General features: G+C 60.1%; 1 protein-coding gene across 9 annotated transcripts in view; it reads right to left on the bottom strand.

Annotated features, from left to right (window-relative positions):
• PLEKHA6 (pleckstrin homology domain containing A6) overlaps positions 1-20,677 on the bottom strand; it is a 38,783-nt gene extending 18,106 nt beyond the window's left edge. For 6 of the 9 annotated variants that reach the window (XM_042884142.1, XM_042884143.1, XM_042884144.1 and 3 more), the window contains exon 1: positions 135-243. In XM_042884142.1, coding sequence (XP_042740076.1) covers positions 135-166 — 32 coding nt within the window. In that variant the 5' untranslated portion in view covers positions 167-243. Of the gene's footprint in view, positions 1-134; positions 244-6,430; positions 6,504-7,369; positions 7,475-20,584 lie in introns of those variants that run through there. The other 3 variants (XM_042884149.1, XM_042884147.1, XM_042884150.1) reach the window with 3 other exon arrangements.
• Between the last annotated feature and the right edge of the window lie 2,528 nt (positions 20,678-23,205).

The following is a 23,205-nucleotide window of genomic DNA, read 5'->3' as shown; positions in this document are numbered from 1 at the left end:
CTCCAGAAACTCCGAGTTCACATCGCCTCCCAAGCACTGCAATGCAGCAGTCCCTACCCTGGCTGAGGGTCCCCAGCCACCGCCACCACCTCCGTACCACCCGACCTCCCCCTGCCCACCCCGGCGGTTCCTACCTCACCCTCCGATCCGCCCGAAACTTCAGCATGATGCCGTGGCCCTCCGAGCTCAGCGCCGGCTGCCGGCTCCCACCATGGCAGCAGCGGGCAAGGCAGGTCCCGTGCCACCCAGCGACCGCTTATGGCCCACGTGCCACGGGCGCGGCGGTGCCGCACGGGCAGGGGGACACCGGCAGCGCTCGGTGGGGCTCGGTGTCCTTTCCCAGCTGCGCCAATCCGCGCCGGTGGCATCGGTGTTTCCCAAGGTGGCAGCGGTGGAGCTCAGAGAGCGGCTCCCGCGGGCGCTGGCAGCCCCGATGCGGTGCGGCTTGGCGAGGCGGCAAAGCGGGGACAAGCTTGCGGCTCCCGTTCGCGTCCCCAAGCAGAGGAGAAGCGAAGGGCAGCGCAGAGCTCGCCGCCTGCCTCCCCCCCCCCCCCCTCCAACCCAGGTGCAGCGATCCGGCGAGCAAAGGGCGAGCGGGGCAAGATGGGGGCTGCGGGGTCCCCCCCCCCCAGCACAGAGCAGTGTGCTCAGGGAGGGGACGGTGCGGCGGTGAAGAAGGGAGCCGCGCGGTGCCGGCGCTGCCGCTGCCCTGCATTCGCTGTCTGCGTCCCTTCCCCCTGCTTCTGTCCCCAAACCCTCCCCGCTCCCTCCCTGCTGCGCTTCCGTCCCTTCCCAGGTCACATCAGGAGAGCAACGGGACCCCCATCAGCACCAACCACCGCTGTGCAGCACAGGGGATGGGGACCGCGTGGGGCTTCGACACTCGGGGATGGGGTCTGGGGAGCCCTTTGCAACCCAGCAGAAGAAGGGGGGAGGCACAGACGGGGTTACCCAGCCCTCCCCCTGGGCACGGCGCTTTGAAAAACCAATGCGAATGCACCAGGACTGTTATGATAATGCACTGAGATGTCAGCGCTGCCTTCCCTCCCCTCCAAGGAAACCTCCAAAGAAGGAAGCGGAGCACAGCAAGCAGCTGGCCTCCATCACACCACGTCCCTGCTCTGCCGGTGCCCTGGGACCACCTCGGGACACGGCCAGCATGCAGTGCTGCTCAGCCCAGCGTCAGCAGCATTGCATCATTCACCTGCTCCTCCTGAAATCAGGACCTGGAGGCACAGACTCCCTCACTGGCCAGACTGGGGTGAGCAGGGTCAGTGCTGGAGCCCACCCCAATGCTAGTGCCAACCCCAATGCTGGTGCCAACCCCAATGCTCACCTTGGCCAACACAAACAGTCCTTGTCACTGCCAGGAGGGTAGTGGGGAGAAGCTGGGGATGAGAACCACGTCACCAGCAGCAAACCAGAGGAAGGTCCAGCAAGGCTGAGATGGCGGCTCCCAGTCAACCCTGTGCACCCCTTTAGAGCACCATTGGCTGACACTGCTGTGAGGGCAGCCAGGAGCAATGCACAGCTCCTCTTGCTGGCACGCTGCTGGCTGTGGGGTGGGACACGTGCACTCATCCACACCACTGCAGCTCCCCAATCACTGCCACCATCTGCTGCCAGCGATCAAGGTCCCCCAACGGCCCATGGGCACGTGCCAACCCGCTGCTGTGCACCCAGTGCCAGCACCAACACCAGAGCCAGCAAACACCCTAACGCTTCACCGCCTTCCCCATCCCTGGTGCCACTCAAGGGTGGCACAGAGCTGCTCTCAGTAGTGGCTTCAGGAGCTGTGAAGTGGGGTTCAGCCTTGGCTGTGTGGTCTCAGGGCAGCGCTGTTCTGCCTGTGCCAGCTGGGCCATGTCACAGCCATCAGTCACCCAGGGTGGCCACGGCCATGGGCAAATCTGTGCCAAAGAGAGCAGCCATACACTGGGGCTCTGAGCAGCAGCTCTGGGTGGGGGCTGCCTTGAATCTCTCAGGTGAGAAAAGCTGGGGCTTTTCCTTAGGGTAAACACACACACACAAAAAAGCATATTCTCGATCTCCCATTGCTTTTTTCCAAAAGGTAGGGAGAAAGGGAAGGTAATAAACACAGGAAGTGAAGAACAAACTTTCTCTGGGTGCTGCTTTCCTCCCCCCTCCCCAAAGTCAAAGTTTGCCGAGCGCGGGGAGGACAACCCCACCCTTTCCCCATGGGGAAAACCCTCCTGGCTCACCCGGTGCCCTTCCTGCACTGTGAAGGTCACTGCTGCCCAGCGTTTGCAAACAAAAGCTTGGGACACGGCCAGGAGTACAACCCAAGGACCCTGCGGTGGCCAAAGTGCTGCATGGGTGCATCCCTCTCCTGCACTCCTCCTGGGTGCAAGCAGCAGCAGCACTGTGCCACATGTACAGCACCAAAGCTCATCAGTAGTGCTGTGCATCCCTGGCAGGATTCACAGCTGGCTGCCTCTGTCTAGGAGCTGTTCCCAGCAGCTCAGGCTTTTGCCTGGAGCTCCTCTGCATCCCATTCTCTTCCTCTTCAGTTGCCTGCCCTGGAGGAGGTCAGGACCCCTCCTGGTCTCCAGGGCATGGTGCACAGCCCCTCTCCATCAGTTCTTGTCATATGCATAAGGCTCCACATCCATGCAGGTGCCCAGTCTGCTCTGCAGTTCCTTTGCACGGGAATTCACACTGCTACCATGAGTGCTACCTCCCCATCTCACACTGCTACCATGCATTGGCGGAGCTCCTTGAAGTGTGCACAGCAAGCTGGATACACCAGGATACAAAAAGCACACTGAGAGCTGGAGCTGGGGACAGAACGAGTCACCTCTGAGCTGCATCCAAAACCCAGGAACCGTTCCTACATTGTGGCCATCCTTGAGGTGTGGAGGCTGTGAGCTGTCATCCACATGGGCTGGGAGCAGGAGAGGAGGAGGGGGCTACAGCCTCTCCTCCCATCCCTGGGAACCAGCCAAGCACCAAACCCAGAGCAGACCTGTGAGGAAGGGGATCCTGACTGCACTCCCCTCCTTGGTCAGGCTCAATCCAGGCCAACCCCTCCAAGGGCTCTCAGCCTGCTAACAGCATCCCCCAGCTCCTGTGTTGGCTGCACGCCACTGGGAACGAAGCACCTTGTCCTCCCACACCCCAACCCGAATTTCAGCTCTGCACGCACCTCCCCACCCCCTGGCCCCAGCCCCGTTGAGGGGCCCCGTGTAAATCTGGAGGTGTAAATCTGGAGACGTAAATCTGGAGCATTTACGCACGTCCCGATAGCGGCTTCGGGGGCGAGCATCCAAGCAGCTCCTGGGCGAGGGGCTCAGGTGGCTGTGAGCCAAACCCTCCTTTCATCCTGGCCTCCTTCCTCTGTTTTTCCATCCCTTTCTTCACCTCTCTCCCTCCCTCCTCAGCCACATCCCTGTTCTCTGACCAAGCCCTTGAAATCTGTTTGTTTTCCCAGGAAGAAGGGAACGCAGGGTGTCATCCATGGGCACCCTGCGAGGAGGTGGGAGAGAAAAACCCACTTTCAAGCAGCCCCGTGCAAACTGCTGAGCCCCGACCTGCTGGGGAGCACAGGGCAAAAATGTGGGAGCAAAGCATCGGGAAATGGAGCCTTTCTCCTCCATCCACACAGCAGCCCCATTGCACAGCCGGGAGCACAAAGGAGCAGCTTTGTCTGCGAGGAATCAGTGACGCTCTGGGAAGATTTATTTCCCCCTGAGCCATAATAAACCGGACCCTCTGTGCGCTGCTCAGAGCACAAGTTCTGCACATTGGATGTGAGAGAAAAAAATAAATAGAAGCAATTCTGCAGGCGCAGCAGCAACCCAACAGCCAGAGGATGAGTGCCAGCACTCAGCTCCTCCGCCGTCTCCACGCAGAGCGAGGGGCCGTGACAAAGGCAGCAGGAGGGGGCCGGGCTGCTCCCTGTGCAGCCATTCCAACTGATCCAAGTGGGATAACGAGGGCTGTGCGCCCTCCCTGCTCGGCTGCGTGGTGCACGGTGACAGCCCCAGCGTGGGTCACAGCACTGTGGGAGGATGGGCAGAACAAGCGGACAGGAATTCATAGGAATTGAACAAAGGGAAGAGCGGGGAATCAGCAGCCAGGAGCCGAGCTGATGGAGGAGAAGTTTGGGAATTGCTGCTCTCAGCGTTTCCAAATTCCCTTCTGCTTACAGGAGTTATGAGTGAGGCTTGGCTCGCTTGGGGGGGCTGAAAGGGAAAAGGCTGCGGAGAGAGGAGGAGACGAAGGCAAAGAGAGGAGGGCAGAGCTCCACGCAACCCCCCTGGCCTGCCCCACATCCTAACCAGGCACTGACACGGGCTCAGCACAGCCTGGAAATGCATTGAGCTCAGCCCTGGGATGAAAGCACTTTGTGGGCACCCACACAGCCGTGCTGGGTGCGCAGCCAGGCACGGAGGTTTCCCTCTCACCGCTGGTTTTCCCCCATTGGATTAGGGTAACCCAATCCATGCCCTAACCCCAGCCACGCCGCCAGCTGAGCTGAGAGAGCGTTTCCGGAGCCGCATTCACCGCCGAGGCAGGGATGGGGGCCAGCAGCCAGCACAGCCCCCACGCTAACAACAACGAGCTCCTGGCTCCTGCTGCTCCTGGCACGGTGGGGGGATGCATCCGAGCAGCATCTGCACACCCTGCTCCTACAGGCCCACACACTGCTGTGTTCCCCATTCAGCTGCTGGGGATGCAATGCATTTATTTGACCTCCTGCCCTGTTCTGGGCTTGGGAGTTGGCCCTGGTGTTGGGACACCGCTGGGCCACTTTGGCCATCACGTGCCATTTGGCACCTCCAAGCCTGGCCATGCAGGGAAGGAACGCTGAGCAGCCCCAGGAGGGAGAGTGCCATGAGCACCCGTCTTCTCTGCCACCCCACCCTGGTGACAAACCACACACGTCAGCTGCCACAGCACCGCACCTCACCATCCATCACTGGACGTCAGCCTGCACCCAATGCTTTGCTGCATCCTGTGCACCCTGCAGGGTGGGCCACTGAGCCCACCAGCACCTCAGCCAGGCTGGGCATTCCAGGCTGCAAACACATCCTGGCAGTAAATCCATGGGAGATACACAAGGAGGGAAAGTCACAAAGCCTGAGTTGGATCCTGCACGCAGCGCTGGGGCTGGCAGCTGCTGGGCAAAGTCCCCGGAAGGGAGGGAGCACGGCGGCTGCCTGCGTACCCACATCCCACAGGGTGACTCTGCATCACTGAGCACAACGTGTAACGTCACCACCACGCAGCTGGGCGGTGGTGGCACTGAGCGGGACACCTGAGGGACCCTACGAGGTTGGGACCATCATGGATCCGGGGTCCCAGCCCTGATAGATGGGAGATAGGATGGCGAAGCCCCGTCTGTGCTCAGCACTGCAGGGCGGGACGGAGCCCAAGGACCTCAGGGGATTTCCAGAGAACAAAGCGGCTGCTGGCAGTCAGCATTGCCTGCGGCGAGGGGGGGGGGCCGGCACTCCCCTCCTGCTCCAGCCAAGGAGAAGAGTCCGGGGGAAGCAGAGAGTTTATGTTTGATCTCCCTGGTAACTCCAGCTCCATCACAGCTCCGGCTCTGGAAGGGGGAGAGGCAAAGGCATCCCTCAAAGGGACAGCCCGGCTGGAATGCGCTGCTGAGAGAGATGCAGAGCCTGGGGCAGCCCGTATCCATGGTCTGACATTTGAGGAATGTCGCAGCGGTGTGACAGCAGTGACCGAGGATGGGGGCACAGCTCTGTGCCCACTTCAGCCACATCGCCCCGCTGTCCCTTCCTGGGGACAAATACACCCACATCCCAGCACCCACTGTGCCCACAGAGAGCTGTGCAGACGCTGAGATGCACATGGCACAGCGTGGGTGAGCAGACAGGAGACGTGGAGAGCATAACCCAGCTCAGGACACAACCATCAGCCTCCCCCCACAAAACCACAGCCCCCACCAACCTGGAACCATTCCGGATCTGCAGACCATCCCCCTGGCCATGGGGTCACAGTGGGGACGTGGGCGCAGGGTCCAGCGCGGTGCTGTGGGCAAAACCTCCAAACCAGGTGCTGCACAGATATGGCCACAGAACCGCACACCAACCCCAGGCCTGAGGGATATAAAGCTCTCCCTAAGCTCTTTACCAAACCACCTCCAGCAGCAGAAATACCTGTCTGAAGCAATCGAGGCAGAAAGCAAACCAGAGCCGAGCTCTCCTCGGGCAACTCAGGTCAGGGGTGGGGGATTACAGCAGCAGCGTGGGGAAATCCTTTCGGGTTAAATCCTCAGCACCTGCTTAAACCACCGCACACGATAATCGCGACAGCATCCTTTCGGCGACGGGCACCGCACTGACACTTCGGCGGCTGCATCCGCGTCGCCCCGCGCCCCCCAGCCCGCAGACAATGGCCCACGTGTGTCACCGCACCGCACCGCACCGCACGCACTCACCGCCGCCACCGCGCGTCCCTTCCGTCCGCACCGTTTGCCAAAGCCGGCGGCTGTGAGCTGCCGCTGGATGATTTCCTGCAGAGCCCTTCGGGACCGCGGTCAGTATCAATCATTAACAGCCACCGCAGCCCGGCTGCTTTAACCCCCTCGGCACCGCGCCGCAGCGGTAGGATTCTTCCATCGGCGTTGGTTACGGTGTCCCAAAGCCCCTCGCACGTCACCGCGGTGCGGCTCACCCATCCACCCTCTCCCAATGCAAAGGGGCTCCCGAGGGGCTCTGCACCCTGGGGGATTCGTGCCTGTCCCTACAGCACTGAGCAGCTGCACCTGGTGGCGGTTGCAAAGTCCTCATTATGAGCATCCCACGCTGCTCCACGTCTCCGACCCTGAGGGCCTCATCCTGCCTCTGTGCAGTGAGGCTGGATTCTGCAGCCCAATGAGCAGCGGAGAATAGCAGAGAGGGGGATGCTGTGGGGTGCAGCACGCAGCTGGCACCGTCCCTGTGTGTTGGGGAAGGGCAAACGTTCCCTCTAACAAAAGTCACCACCTGCAGCCAGGCGTGCTGTCAGTACAGGGTTAATCCCTTGGCAGGGACATCTCCCCGCTCCCCAGGCACAGACCCCCCCCCAGTGCTGGACACATCTCCTTCCCTTCCCACTGCTGTTAGCCATCCCGTGGGGCAGCTGATGATTAACCTTGGGCTGCAGTTGCCGCCGGCCCCCACCATCCCATGCCAGAGCACATCAGTGCCTGCAGCCACTGAGGGGATGAGAAAAAGCTCAGCCACCAAAGCACACCCACGGGGTAAGGAAAGCATCTCCATCCCCAGCCCCGTGCTTCCCCTTTTCCTGCAGCAATGGAGCAAACATCCATGCTCAGCCCATGCTCCCCTCCTTCAGCGCAGTCCCATTGCTGCAGCCATGGGGTAGAGGTACTCACAGCCCGATGCAGATTGGGATTTCAGACACCGACACGCAGTGGATTTTGTCTTCTCCAGCAGCTCAGCCCTGCCTGCAACCCCGGGGGCGTCCAGGCTGCGAGTGCTCATAAATAGCTTTGGACAAACATCTGCACGGCACCACCCCGTGAAGGCTGGAAAGCAGAGGGCTGCTGTGGGGATGGTTTTAATCAAGATAGAAGACCATCGAACGGCCAAAAAAACCCACACAGACAGGAGTGAGCTGTAAATAAGCACAGATGCGGCAGCCGATAAGATCTGCCTGCAGCAGGGCTCGGCCCCTTTGCATATGGGTGCAGCCTTTGGATTTCCCATTCCCGGGGCAGCAACTCGGGATGCTGGGGGGCAAAACATCGTTCTGCTTCCACCCCCAATGCCAAACCCTCAGTCCCACTGCCACCACCACAGCACAGCACGGGCTCAGAGCATCCAGCCAGCTGCGGGTTGGACGGCGGCTGCTTCTCGCGTGGATTTGGGTTTGGGGGAGACTTTGGGTTCACTTGTCCATGGGTTCATGGGCTGCTGCCAGGCCTCCAAGTGACTCATCGGCTGCTCTGTGCCCAGACCTCCTGCAGTCAAGCCCCGACGCATTCGGCACATTCCTGGCATTGCCGGCTGTGCCGGCGCATGGTGTGCAGCCCCACACCTGTTACAGTGGAGAGGAAGGGGGGGAACAAGCAGCTAGCTTGGATCTCTGCAAAGAGGCTCATGTGCTGCAGTTCACAGTCCCCGTGCTGCAGCGAAGCTGGTACAGTCTCACTCTAGCAAAGCCACTGCCATCCCAAGGGCCTTTCCAGTGCAGCGTTGTGCTTTCTGTACCTCTGCATGGGTGTGACGGTGGCAGTGGGAAAACTCACTGTTTCCAGATCTGATCCTGAGCCTTCGTAGGCTCAGAACAGCTTGCAACCATGCTGTGATGCAAGAGCACACGCATTTTGGTTGTGCAAGTGCGTGGTGCCAGGCAGCTCTCAAGGACGGTGCAGGCAGCAGCCCTGATCTACGTGGGGTGAATGAGGCTCTCAGTCCCTGCAAGGACCCACAGCCCTGCATGCAGCTCTGGGAGAAGCATGTGAATATAGCACGGGTGTGCAATGGAGGAGCAGCCAAAAGGGCTCCCCAGTATCCAGGAGTGCCACCTCCAATGTGACAGCAACGTGCCGCACGCCCTGGCCCTGTCACCAGCAGCCCCCAGCACAGCCCTGCCTGTGCACGCATCCATGCCGCAGCCTCTGCGTACAAACAGAGCAGGAACCAAAGGTTCCCCACAGCCTGAGCTTTGTTTGTAAGCAAACAGATTTCAGACCAAACCAAACACACGGAGCCCAGGCAGAGGGATGGGCCTGGCTGGTTGAGCTCACCGCAGGAGTGGCTCTGCTCAGAAGGGCACAGCAGCAGTGCCACCACAGGCAGGTGGGGGACACCAGCACCGCTGGGGCTGTGCATCCAGAGCACGGCTTGAGGCAGACACAGATCAGTGTTTCAGAGCACTCAGAGCAAATCCCAGAGGCCCACAAACCAATGCATGGCGGGGCTCTGCTCCCCAGCTCTGTCAGACCCTCAGGATGGGACAAGGACCTGGGACAAAAGCTGTTGCCTCGCTGTCCCCTAACCACCCTCAAGGCAGCTCCTGGCACAGCTCTGACCGGTTCCTATCAGCACTGCAGCAACTCAACCAGAGGTGGCACCGCCACGGTGCAGCCTGCAGGGCTGGGCTCACTGCACACCCAGCCATCAGCCTCCTCCACAAGCCATTAAAACACCCGGGATTGAGCCCAGTTGCTACTGGAACAGGCTCAGCAGTGACGGGACAGCCGTGCCCTGGGTTTATGGCTGCCTCCAGCCCATCACGCCCCGTGTCGCAGGGCTGAGCTGGGGCACGGCTTTGTGGTGAATCACTGAGGCCATGTCCTCAGCAGCGCTCCCAGTGAGGTCCCAGGGACAGCTGCAGAGGGAAAAAGCAAGGAATTCGCCGGGAGAAAAGCGAGAAATTTGCTGTGGGAAAAGCAAAGAGAGCTGCAAGGCTTTGCAGCCCCACGGAGCAGAGCTTCTCAGGTCAGTGTAAACCCAGAGCAGTGCCTCTCTGCCACCAAACGGCCCTTTGCTGTCACCACCTCCACGCGGCCGCGCTGTGCAGAGCAGCGTCAGCTCCACACAACGAGATCTTCCCCTGAATGAAGTTTAGTCACCGTGGGATGTTTCCAATTGGAAATCAGGACAGTTTGGGCTGAAAGCAAGCCAGCTTTCCACTTCCCAGAAATCCCATTTGCAAGCGAGCCCGTTGCCAGTTCCCCTTTTTCTCCCAGTATCCAGTAAATAAATCCAGCTCCAAGCAAGGAGGGGAGATGCAGCACTTCAGGCTCTGTCTGCAGCCCAGCCCTGACTCTGTGCTCATCCCACAGAGGTTGCAGTGCTGCTCTCAGCCCTGGGCAGTGGGTGACAGCCTGATGGGACCTCAGTGCCTGCAGCTGTGCCTGGGGAGAGACGCAGGTGGGGCGGGAACTGCCGAGCTGGTGCTGGAGCCTGGTTGCATCCCTTTGCCACTGCACCTGCCTGCAGCATCCCCTGGAGGAGGCTCCCAGCAGCAGGGGCTGGGGAATTGCATCAGGCTTCCTCTTTGTCCCAGTTGAGATGAGCAAAGCTGGTTATTGCCCTCTATAAAGAACTGGTTTGCTCCAGGAAGGCGGCGCTGGGAAGAGCCAGAGGCTGGCAGTGAGTTTCTGGAGGGCAGAGACAGGCAGATCCAGGTGGGTGCTCGCCTTCAGCAGGTTCTGGGGCAGCCCAGCAGCTCCGGATGGGTTTGTGTCAGAGCTGGATTCTCTGCTGCTCCATGGGCAGGTACAGAAGAGCACAATCATCCACGCAGTGCCATGGCTCTGCTCGCTCACAGCTGTCCACTCAGAACTGTAGGACCATGCATGAAGATTGCAGATCTCAGCTACATTTGGCTGAAATTTCTGGACCAGGATGTTAGGAAGTCCTCAGGAATCGAGGGATTGCACCTGGAGGTGTGATCAAACTTAACTCCTTAGGAGACCACTGAGTGGAAGGAAGTCAGCCATGCACTGGGCTCACAGGCCTATTCCCTCTCTCCACGTGCCATCCTTGCTCAGCAGGATGCTGCAGGCACCACGCAGGGACAGCAGATGTGACATCCAGCTCTGAACATCCATCCAGAACTGCAGCTGCACCACACGCATGGGTGCTTCCTGCCTTATCTCAGCGGTGCAGGAGATAAGAGATGTGCGGATGGCTTGGTTACAGACTCTGACACATAAGATGCCACCATTGCCCTGTCAACAGATTTGCTGCCACAGACATGGAAAAGCAGCGTGGGTTCAGTGCAGGGCATCGTGACCCCATCCATGCACACCCCAGGGAGGGGATGCAGGAGCTGGGGGCAGCCCTGCCAGCTTGTGGGAACTGCAGGGGGGATGTGTCTGATGCCAGAAGGATGCAGCCATGTCCTGCTTCCAGCTGCAGAGGTGGCTTGAAGCAGCATCCCAAGCAACTTGCTGCACTGTCCCCCAGCCAGAAGGGTTGAGCCCCAGGCTCTCCCTGGTTTCAAAGCCAGCCAATGGCACAAAGCATGGACACAGTCAGCAGGACCCCAGCCCGCATCCTGCTGCAAGCCCAGCTGTGTGCTCAGCCCTCTGGGCTGCCCCTGCCCTGCTCCCAGCCCTGCCAGCTATCAGCGCTCCCACAGGTGCCACTGAGCTCCCTGTAGGACGTTTAACCCCTGGCAGGGTGCACACAGGCACCGTGCTCTGCTCATGGGCACAAAGCCTCGGCTGTATGCTGTGTTTACCAGCAAACGGGGACAAGTATTCCTGCAAATCCTCACCCTATCCGTGCCCACATCCCTGCAGATCCTCAGCTTTTCCATGCCCCTGCACACCCTCACCTTATCTGTGCCCACCGGTGCCAGCTTCAACCCAACTCCTCAGCGCTGCACGAGCAGCTCTGCAGCCAACATCCAGCAAAGCCCAGCTTCCTGCTGCCCCTCCGCTATCCCAAACCCTTTCTTCCAGTACCCCTCCGTCCACCCCCAGCTCCACCAACCACCCAGACCCAGGCTCAGCCTGACCTGCTTGCTGGGAGCTGCCGCCAGCTGCAGGGAAGGGGGAAGCAGCCGCTGAGAGCCGCCACGTCCAAGCGAGCGCTGCCGGGGGCTGATAAGCAAGGTCTGAAATCTGAGAGTGCAGGTTGGCTGCCTGCTATATAAACAGGCGCTCGCACACACGCACACCCCCAGCTTGCACGCCACTCCCGCCTGCTCACAGCCACGCCAGCACTCTATAGGGCACAGCTGTGCCATGGAGACCCCCGTCAGCAGTGCTGGACTTAAGCACGCTGGTATGGACTCCAAGCACAGCCTGGTGCTGGGGTATGGCACGTTGCAGAGGTGGGGTTTTGTCCCTCCCAGCTCTGCATCTCATGGCAAAGGTGTTGTGACCCTGTGGTGGGCACTGGCTGAGTACCACGTGGGTGCTAAGAGCAGCAGTATGGAAGCCTCACACCGTCAGATGGAGGGGTTCAGCAGCACGCAGGGTCAGCCAAGCAGATGCCTGTGCTCACGAGCACATTTGCATCCCTCACCCAGCAGCAACAGGCATGCACAAACCACGATGGGGTCATGACCACCGTGGTGCCAAAAGCTTCACCCCTAGGCCTATTGCCATCCCCACAGCAGAGCCCCTCTGCTCGCCATCTCCTAACAACCAGAGCGTGCCAGTGCCACCGTGGGGCTTCTCTGTGCCAGTGCTACTGTGGGATCTCCTTGTGCCACCGTGGCTGTATTTCCTGCAGTGGGAGGAAACATTCAAGAAGACAAAACCCTGCCCTGTTTTTCCCAATTCTCCAGGCTCACCTGCAGCCCAGAACCGGGGCGGCCACATACCATTGGTGGGGCCGGGCTGCACGCTCGGCTGCTTGCTTCATCCTGCAGCCGCCTGCGGGGAGAGAAGGAGCTGTGCCCCCTGCTCAGGGAACACAGCACTGGGGCATTGCCACTGGGAAATGGGAGCCCCAGGACTGCTGGCACAGAGAGATTCTTTGCAGGTACATCCATGAGGACCCTTCTCCACTGCGCTGGGAGAGCAGAGAGCACGAGCACAGCTAAGAGTTCTCCCATGCTCCTCCAGCTCCTGAGGCCAGATTCACCTGAAGATCCTCTGTCCCAGGTGTGACGAGCCCAGCACAGCTCTGAGCCAACTCCCTGCCCCGCTTGCACAAGCAGCTGTGGGCGCTGCTGTGGTACAAACAATCACAGCCTGTTCACGAGGCCCAGCACCTGCCTCCTCCTCCTCCTCCTCCTCTCCCATTGCTCCACCTGATTGCAAGGAGACACGCCAAGCTCTGCTCCGTGCACAGCTCCCTGCACCCTCTGCTGTCCTTCCCAGGGCAGGGCCACCACCTGTCTCCTCGTCCCCATTGCTCCCATGGAAGTGCTGGCAGCACGCAGAGCACCACGACCAGTTCATCCCAGCTGGTCCAACCCCACACAGCAGCACACTGACCCTGAGATCTTAAGATGCTTCTTCAGAAGAACAACTTTGCCTTTGAGAAATGAGATTGCACTGGGTGCAGTGGGGATGAGACAGCCTGGGGCAGGGATTTCCTCCCCACGGTCAGCATCCCAAAGGACTTTGAGCTGTCTGAAAGGCATTTTTCCTTCTTTTTTTTCTTTCCCTTATGGAGAAGAAGAGCTGGTGTCGAGCCTTTCACGCCATTCCCATAACCCTAATCCCCCTTGAGGGTGGGAGCACAGCTGGAGGGGCTGCTCCATGCCTTGGGGGGACCCCTCCCCAGTCCTCAACCACAGAGGGTGCACCCCCCAATGTCCGTGCATCTCCACAGCCCACCCAATGCCAGCACAAGGAGCATCAGTCCCCCCGCCAGCCCCAGCCTGAACCCAAGGTCCCCTTTATCTCCAGCACCAGCACGTCTGCTGATAAGCCAAGCACATGAGGGATAACATAAGGTTCCAAGCAGCCTCTTCGCTATCAGCAGCCCTCCCTCCACTCTGCAGCACGGGGTGGCTGCTGCCCTACTGCACTGTCCCCCCAAGGCTGTGAGATCTAAGCAAGGTCTCAGCATCCACATCCCAAATGCTGCACCAGCATCGGGGCTGATCTCGGCCCCTTCAGCCTCAGGTCCTGACCCACGATCCCAAACATGTGGGACTGAACCCCACGCTCCATGGCATGCACTGTCCCACAGGACCCCCGCTGACCCCCCACCATGGGCACCCCTTGGCCACCCCGCAGTGCAAGGCAACCTCTCACACTAATGAGCTTTAAAAGATTCATTACGCTCCCACTTCGACTGCTGCTCATTGTTTCTAAATTAGAGAATCTATTTGATTCTGGGATGAGGAGGAGAAAGAACCAAATAATAAAAGGCAACACTGAAACAAACAGTTTGCATCGGAAGATGTGGAGCAGGTCCCCCCAGCAGGGAATGGTAGTGGTGGGGGAGGGTGGGGAAGGCATGCAGCACGCATTGGGTTTGCAATGAAAGCAGGAATTGCTAATCATTGCTGCTCAGCTGAGCTGAAAGGAGAGATGCTGCCTGGGAAAACAAACCGAAAGGGTGAGCGCAGGGCACACGGATTTCACCTGACCCCATCTTGGCTGCTTCTCCTCCTTGATGAGAAAATCCCATCTGAGGTCCCCCAGGTACGAGCATCTCTCATGGGGTGACATAGGGCACCCCCACTGCATGCCTTTATCTCCAGCAGAATCACCCTGGCCTTGAAAATAGGAGGATTTGGGGATAAATAACACCAAAACAACCCCCCCTCTATGCCTGCTTCCGAGCATCATGCCAGGCTATAAATACCAGCAGCGGATGCTGGAGCTCCACTATCCCTGGCTCTGAGCAGCACCCAGATTTAGGAAGGGACTGAAGGGAACAGCCCTGCAGCATGGGAGGAAGGGAGAAGGCACAGTGCTCAGCCAGGGTCAGCCTGAGCCTCAGGGACCAAGCACACTGTTCACTTGGCCACAGTGATCCTGCAGGATGGATCCTGAGCTGATGTCTGTTGGCACCGAGGGGGTTTGGGGATGGATGGGGGATGGGATGCCTCAAGCAGGAGTGAAGCAGCTGTGCCAGCAGGGCAAGAGAAGGAGAGTTGGAGGAAATCCCCACAGGGCCTTGGAGGCAGGGGAACCGGTGCCAGGAGGGAGTGAAAAGCAGTGCAGGTCGGTGCCAGGGCCGTGCGCCAGCACTGTGGGAACACACAGACAGACCCCAGCCCCCTCCAGTGTTCCCAGTGCTGCTGGTTGGGAGAGGGGGATGGGCGTAGAGGAAAGTCCTCCTGCAGCACATCCCAGGCCAGATTTCCCTGTCCCAGCCCAGGGGTGAGGGGCACCCACCTGCAGGGACCCTGTGCATGAGGCCGGGGCTCAGGGCACAACCCGATGGGGGGAAGCCCTAATTGCAGCCCCACCGCAGGATTGCTACCTCATTAGAGAGTAATTACAGAATAATTATCCTACGGTAACACCCAAACCCCGATCAGGAAATGGGACTGCTGGATGCCAGGATTCTGCACGCGTGTGCACACGCACACACACACACCCCAGGAAACCTCAGGGCAAAAGACAGCAGATGGAGGACTCCTGGATCCCCACCGAGGATATGTGCCTCAGTTTCCCCACTTGTGCACCAGCACAGCAGCTGACCCCTCTCTCTGCATTCGCACCATCCTCAGAGATCTCAGTTTTTGCACAGGAGCTTCATTTGCATCACATCCCCAACCTCAACAGGACGCTGCATCCTCATGAGCAACCCCAGGAGCCCCCAAAATCCCCATCCCAGGGCTTCAAACCGGGGACAGACACAGGAAGGTCTGCACCGGCCTCATCCACCCCAATCCCTCCATCAGTGGGGACGGCCCCTAAGAGCAGGTGAACTTTAACCACATAAATCACATTCCTGCTGGCTCCCCGCCGGCACAGCCCTTATCTCCAGTGGGCTCACACAGATCTGTCTACAGCCCATAGGAGTTCGTGGCCCTATCTCGTGCCCGAGGACACTGGGAGATGGGGCAACATGAGGAGCTGGTTGTGCCAGGCAGGAGTTGGACCCGCTGGCCCCATTCCTGGTTGCCCACCCCAACGGATGCACCAGCACCCACTCCTCCTGCGATGATGGCAGCAAGGACAAGGTCACTCCAAAAGCAGCTCACAGCTGGCAGGGAGGAGATGAGGGACAGGGCACGAAGCGGCAGCGCTGACGGCTGCTGAAGGGCCCTACATCTCGTAGCACACAGGCAGAGATGAGGAGCTCCACGCTCCCCTCCGGGAACTCATCACCACGATTGCAGCTGAGAGTTGGAGCCCAGGGGCTGTGGAGTTCGCACGTAGCTCTCGAATCCCTCATCTCCCTGACAGGCAGGAGAGCAGCCGGCAGGCAGCAACGGAGCTGCAGGCGGCCCCTGCCAAAGGTCACTGCGTTTGCACATTCACAAAATATGCACTTAAGAAAAAAAGAAAAGAAAAGGAGGAAAAGAAATCCCACGCTCACATGGAGGATGCGTCGCAAAGGAGCGCTGCGGTTCGGAGCTCTGCTCCAGCACTGCCTGCCCAACTGCCCAGCACTCTGCAATTAAAAGCAATCAGCCACACGCGAAACTGACAGATTTCCATCTCCCGATTTGCTTCCCTGACCCTGAGGGTTCCAACTCGTTTTCAAATTCTCTGGAAGAATAAAGGCTTGAAAATCAGTTTCGGCACATTGAGCAGATGGCTCTGGGGATCCACCATGCCCCGAAGAGCAGCAGGGGCAGAGCTGAGCCCTGCCGAGGGTCAGGGGGGGTTGGGTCACCACACAGGCAGCCACATCCCCTCCCTTTGAACCCTACAGAACTTGGCCCCCCAACCCTGCAGAATTAACGCTTCCAAGGGTCCTCTATGGGGATGGGTGTTGTCTCGCTGCCCGACCCCATCCTGCACCCAAGGGATGCTCAAACCCAAACCTCCAAATCACCCGTGGATTTAAAGGAAGGGAATCCCTGCGCAACCCAAGGGTTCCACCTCCCGTGATCCCAAATGGAGAGGTCAGGATAAGCCTCTGGAACACAGCGGTGTGAGCAGCCGTGCAGAGCAGCAGCCAGGCTCACCCTCACCCACACCACCTGTGCCAGGTGAGCCCTTTGCAGCAGCTCATTTGAAGCCACAATTAGCCCTCACCTGCCGGATCACAGCACTGCACGAGAGCACAGCACCCACCACAAAGAGTCCCCCAAAGGCTTTCAGATGCCCAGCCTGGAGCACGGGTGCAACACAGCACTATGTGGATGCTTGGCCCTTGGGATGCTGAGCCCCAGCACGGCTGTGTGTGGGGCACAGTGCCATGGGTGCACACGCCCCATCCTCACCTGGCGCCGAGTGCCGTCCCCTGGGGGCACAGAACCCAGGAAGGTGCTGAGCACGGCGCCCACTGCATCTCCCAAACGGTGCCCCGGGAATGGGGAGAGCAGGGCAGGGTAAGAACCGGCCAAGCTGGATGGGGAGCTCAGTGCTCCTGGTGCTGCCAGACTGGTCCTGGCTGTTCCTCCAGCTGTCAGCCTGGATAGAGACGGATCCAAACACGGCGCATTCCTCCCAGCTCACCCCTAATGTGAGACCCCAAGGCTGAGCACGGCAGCAGCACCTCTACCTATTCCAGACATGTTGCAGGGGCGACTCTTACCTGAGCTGCGAGGCTCCAGGCCCCGGTGGTGCTGAGCTGTCGGAGCAGCCGCTGTTGCTTACGTAAGGGAGGCGAGGAGAAGAGCGCTGCTGTGAGTCCCCAGCAACTGCAGGCAGCAGGAGAGGAACAGCAGCCTCTGCTGCTCGGCGGGAGATGGGTGACGGAGCTGTGCACGGCACGAGGATGTGGGCTGCAGGGGATGCTCTGCTCTGCTCTACTCTGCTCTGCCAATGCTCCCAGCTCCGGTCCCGTGCCCCTTACCACTGGGGGATGGGGACAGCCTGAGCCCTGCTGAGAACAAAGGGCTGCGCTGCGAAGGCTCTGGCTGCCGTTTAATTACCAGCACTGGGGCTCAGGGCAGCACAGCTGCACCCGAGCTGCTCAGCTGCAACGAGGGGAACGTTTACCAGAAGGGCATCGCACGGCTTCACTGGGAGCCGGTGATATGGGAGGTGTGGAAGGAAACCCTGAGCTGCACTGCTATGCTGGGATGGAGCAATGGGGGCAGATGGGGAGCAGCACCCAAAGTGCTGTGCGTGGTGGGGGGGAGGCGAGCCGGCAGGACCCTGAGTGGGGATCGTAACGCGGAGTGGGGAATCGCCATAGACTCATAGAATATCCCGACCCTTAAGGATCACCCAAGCAGGCAGCACGGACACGGAGCAGCATGTTTAGAGCAGGGCGTTTGTCTGTCGACGGGACGCCAGGCGCGCACAAAAGCCGTCTCATTATCCCCTAATTAGTGCTTTGCCAGCTTCTGCAATTAACACCCATGCAAGCGGCTGCTGTTTGAGTAAACAGAGGGTTATGAGCACCCTTGGAGTCGCTGGGCGCTCCGGTAGGACGCAGCCCACCCAGCCCCAGAGCAGAGCGGTGTCACCCCCGGGGTGGTGGCACTGGCCCGGCCGTGTCCCCGCAGCGCACACAGGGGATGGGAGAGGCTTTCCTCGGGGCTCCGGGGGGTGAGGGAGCAGCTCAGCCCTGCTGCTGCATCACAGCACGGTCCTTATGCAAAGGATGTCTCCTTCAGAAACATCAAAGGGAAGCCATCAGCCGGGGCTGACACGGCCTTTCTCCAGCTGACCCAGAAACGTGGATCAAGCGCTGTCTCATCCCTTAATTGAGAAGTTGGTGACTTTGAATCTTTATTAAAGAGCTTTGGTAAATTCACAGATTAAGGCCACCACCGGCCGCTGCCATCACCCAACCTGATTCCCTGCCACCTCACCCAGCTGCTGCTTTCACTGCTTTGCACGGAGTGAAAACTGAACCAAAAGCAAAACTGCACCAAAAATCCAGGAAGAAAAAGCAAACAACACACACACAAAAAAACCCCAAACCAACAACAGCTTTTCTGCACAACCTGAGCCCCAGCACAACCAATGCGACAGCAGCACAATTCATCCCGCTGCCCCCATCACAAAGATCTGGGGCTGGGGGAGCACAGAACACCCCTAAGTACCACTGGGATGGGGCAGCACTGCACAGCTGGGTGCCCCCCTGCAGCCACGGAGCTGGCAGATCCTGGGGGAAAACGAGGCTAAAGAGGAGACGGCGCATTCCTTGCTGCACTCTTTCTGCCTGCTGTGGATTATCGTGTTTCAAGCTATGGAAAACAGAAGGGGGGATGCTACTACAAATGCCTGAGAGAGAAGAGAGAGAAGAGAAAGGGAGGAGGGCAGGCAGAGAAGCAGTGCTTTCCCCTCCAGCTAGCAACGACAGGCAGGAGAAATCCCAGCCCAGCTGATTCCTGGGAATACAGATGGAGAAGAAAAGAACCCCGAGCCCCAGCCTGGCTGCAAGGGGTTAAGCTGAGCTGGACAGCCTGGCGGGGGATTAAGCCCTGGCTGCCCATCTGGGTGATGTTTGCAGCATTCAGGCAATGCCAGGCCTGGCTGCAGAGCAGCAGAGCACAGGGCCGGCCAGCAGGCAGCAGCGTGCACGGGTGCAAATGCACATCCACACATGGACACACGCGTGCACAGGCACATGCACACATGCACGCATGCACATAAAAGCATTGCAGATCGGGTGATGCTGATGCATCTTCCTGCAAGCAGGGAGCAGCCGGGGAGGTGCAGCAGGCACAGCAGCTTCCTCCTGCAGTGCCAGGCGTGCAGCTCGCCCTTCCATCCATGCCTGTCCCTCCTCTCCTCAGTCCTGCGAGCCCTGCTGCTGCTCCTGCCGGTTTCTATGGGAACTCAGCAGGAAAACACGGCTCCCAGTGAGGCTGGCACTGGTTTGGCTGCTCAAAGCCATGAAGAGAGCTGCTTGTCTGCTCCACCAGAACCTTTCACCAGTTCTTCCCCAGCAGAGTAAAGGGGTCAAGAAGCGCGGATCGGAGCAGGCCAGGAGCAATTCCTCCTGGAGAGCAGAATGCCCAGGTTCTGCCCTGCGATGCACGGTGGGATGCAATGGGATGTGCAATGGGATGCACAGCAGGATGCAATGCGATGCACAGCGGGCTGCAAACCTTCAGCATGTAGAAGTGGGAGAAAACCAACGGATGCTGCTAATTCTCAGCTGCAGAGCAGCATGCACTGCCTACCAACAGCCTCGTCTGCCTGGAGGAACATCATCCCCAGCAAATGCCACCCGGGTCTCCTCAGTGCACGGCCTCCAGCAGAGCTGCCCACTCCCCTGTACACCCAGGGATGGCCACGTGCCCCCTCCCCATTGCCATGGGGTGATCAGTCCCAGCCCTTCCACATGGGATTCACAGACCCGTGTTTAATTTAGCATGCACCATCATATGACGGAGCAGAGCGTGTGCCTTCAGATTTAGCAGCAGCGTCACAAAGCTGCCATTGACTGCTCAGGGACCATCTCCAGCTCTGCCAGACACCTCAGTGCTCCGGCAGGGGGGGGTGAGAAAGCACAGCACCTCACTGCTGACACACCGCCATGGGGGGGCTCAGTGCTGCTAACAAGTGGGCAGTGAGATGGAGCCCAGGGAAGTGCCAGACAACATCCCGGGCTGCATTGCTTGCAGCCCATCCTGACAAAGCCATGAAACCAAGCCCAATGCATGCATATCTGGGGGGAACCCGACAATCTGAGCCCCCCCAGCCATCAGCATGGGGCCTTAGAGATGCAGAGACCAGCCCCCCCCACCCGCCCCAAAGCACAGATCCTACAGCAGTGGGGTTGGGGACACAAGGGAGGACTCAGCACACAAACACACCGTGGGGACAGCTAGGGGTGGTCCCCACGTCTCACCGACGTCACTGCAGAAAGGGTTTCCCCAGGGACCGTCAGAAGGTGCCACCTCTGCAGCACCACGGGGCACATTCAGTGCAGCCCAGGAGTGCTGGGCCCCCCCTCTGGAGCACAGATACCCCAAGGAAGGACTCCCCCCGCCGGCCCCATAGCGCACGTCCCGATCTGGGGATGCTCCGCCGCTTCACGACCCCCTACCGCAAACCCGAGGAGGAAGAGGAGGAGGAGGAGGAGGGAGAAGGAAGGAGGGGGGGGGGTTGGCAGCCCTGAGGGGCACTCACCGTGCAGGGCGGGCAGCGGTCGGGCCCCCCCCGTTACTCAGAGGCTCAGCATCCTCCCGGGGCAGCCCCAGCCCGAGCCGGAGCCGCAGCCCGAGACCGAGCCGGAGCGGGAGCCGGAGCGGGAGCTGGGCATGCTCGGGGACCGTGAGCGGCACGTGATGCCGGGCTGGCACCGAGCGGAGGGGGGGGGGGGTCCGGCTCCCCCCCCCCCACCCCCCCGCGCTGCGCCCCCCCTTCCCCCCCTCTGCCCGGCAGCGGAGCTCCCTGCGTCACTGCGGGAAGGGGGGACCGCGCTGTTTGCCCCCCGGATCTCTGCATCCTCGGGGGGGCTCTGCAGCACGGGGGGAGGAGGAGGGGGGAGGGGGGAGCAGCCCCTCTGTTTCTCAGTATAGGAGGGTGACCACGCACCCCCTGCATCGCATTGCTGGGGGACAGCCGTGACCACGAGCCCTAACCCCACATCCCAGCGTTGGAAAATAGCCGGGACATTCATTCTCCTGCAGTCCACATCTCCCAGGGCTGGGGGGGAACACATCTGTTAACCCCCCCGGAGTATGGAGGGGGGGGGGGGGGGAGCAGGAAGCACCTCCAGGCTCTGCAACCCAGGGAGAGCAGCCTGCAGGGAGGAGGTGCCCAGAGGCCGGGCAGCAGGACAGTTTGCCAAGCACAGGTTGGAGCACAGAGATCCTCCCCCAGTCCTGCTCAGCACCCACCCCCAGCGCCTGGCAGCACAGCAATTCCTGAGCTGCAGATCTGCAAATTCCAGCCCTACAGCGATGGCACCGTGTCCCAATCTATGGCACTGCCCTACTTCTGCCAGCCACAGCCACCAGGGACCCTGTCTATGCCCAGCCCAGACCCCACACTGCACAGGGATTCTCCATGCTTAGCACATGTGTGCTGGCGTGGGGAGGGATGGGATTCTCCAGGAGGGAAAACACCACGGCTTCCCTTGATCCTATAATCACTCCCATAGCCTCAAGGTATTAGGGGCTGCAGGGGGGTGGCTTTCACTGAAGGCTTTGCAGTCTGCATTTCCCCCTCCTTCCCCTGCAGCCACGGGTGAGATCCTCCTTCCCGTCCCTCCCTCCCTGCGCTGCACAGGCACCCCTCTCCCAGTTGCTGCCCCCAAGCACCCCTTCACCCTACAGGCAGCACTGTGGGACTCTGCCCCCCCCCTGCTGTCACCCAGAGGAGCCTTGAGAACTGTGGAACAGCCCACAGACGTGGGCAGTGAGGGCTCTTAAGGGGACCCCCAGCTTCACTGGCCCCTGAGCCCCAGCAGGAAGGGTGCAGCAACTCCATCCAGGCTGGGGGCTGGTTGTTCCCTACCCCCCTTACAAAGGGACAAAAGCCACGCGGTGCTGTCACGTCGGTCCCAATCACGTCTCAGCCCCAAGGCGCAGACACAGCGCGGCCTTTTCTTCTGCTGGCACCAACCAGGCAGCCAGCCGGAGGCAGGAGTGGGGCAGCAAAGGGCCCTTTGTAGCTGCACTCAGCAGGGAAGGGGCTGGATGCTGTCTCCTTCCCCACCCCTACAGACTGGTGCAGTTGGGGATGGTATCCAGCATTGCTCCTCAGCAAGGAGCCCCATCCCTGCAACCAATGGCTCACGTGCAGCAATGTGCAGAGCGTGCATTGCTGTGCCATCCCCAGTGCCACCTCATGGGTGCTCCTGTAAAATGCAGCCTGGAGGGGGGAGCAGCCCTGGTGGCAGCCCCCCAGCCACAGCCACGACACTCTCCCTGCTCCACTGAGGCTTGCCCAGCTGCTGTGGTGCATGGGGAACCAGCACACTTTGCACACAACAGTAGAGAATGGAAGTGGGAGGAAAGTCCCTGGTGTGGAGCAGCGTTGCAGGCACTCAAACTTGAAAAGGAGGGCTCACCTGTGCAGCTCTCACCCATCCAGCCCCACTCCTAGCAGTGTTGTGCTGCTCCACACAAAGTTGGGCTGATTCAAGGACAGCCATCTCTGCCCAGCAGATCAGCCCAATAATCACAGTGATTCACTGCAGCCCTTTGCTCGCCTCGGGATCTTTGCTCCCGGAGGCTTCAGCGTGGGCTGAGCACACGGCGAAGCCTCTGAGTGAGGCAGATAAGGCTCAGAGATCCCATCCGTGATGCCCTCACCTCACCTGGAGCTCTGCATGAGGCTCCAGGAGGCGAGACAGCCTCAGTGCATGCAGACAGCACCGTCACCTGTATCCCAATGGAGCTACGATCCCATTGCTCTTGTCCCCAGTGAGTGCACCAGCCTGGAACCAAACTCCCCATGCAGGGTCAGAATGGCTCCAGGGACCCTTCCACAAGGGCCAGATGTGGGGCAGGGGGCTGAGGGCTGCCCACGTGCCCCAGGGATCTGCAATTTTTGCATCTGCAATGGGAAGTTGGTGCAGGAGCTGCCTGCAGCACGGAGCAGGTCCTGCTGCTGCCTCTACTGGGTGCCCTCGGTGGCTTTTGTGGTGAGGGGAGCACAAAGGAAGCTGTGCAGGGAGGAAACCTTCATGTGCAGGAATGCAGGAGTGCAGGCACTGCCCATGTCCTCACCAGGGTCAGGAAAGCAAGGATTTGCACCAGCCAGAGCTGTGCTGTCGTTTGGCTGCTGGTACCCACAGCACT

This window comes from Lagopus leucura, unplaced genomic scaffold, assembly GCF_019238085.1.
Source record: "Lagopus leucura isolate 7727_CA_CO unplaced genomic scaffold, USGS_WTPT01 Super-Scaffold_100043, whole genome shotgun sequence".
Classification (NCBI taxonomy): domain Eukaryota; kingdom Metazoa; phylum Chordata; class Aves; order Galliformes; family Phasianidae; genus Lagopus; species Lagopus leucura.
The sequence above is the reverse complement of the archived record's forward strand: the minus strand, read 5'-3'. Positions and strand labels throughout refer to the sequence as shown.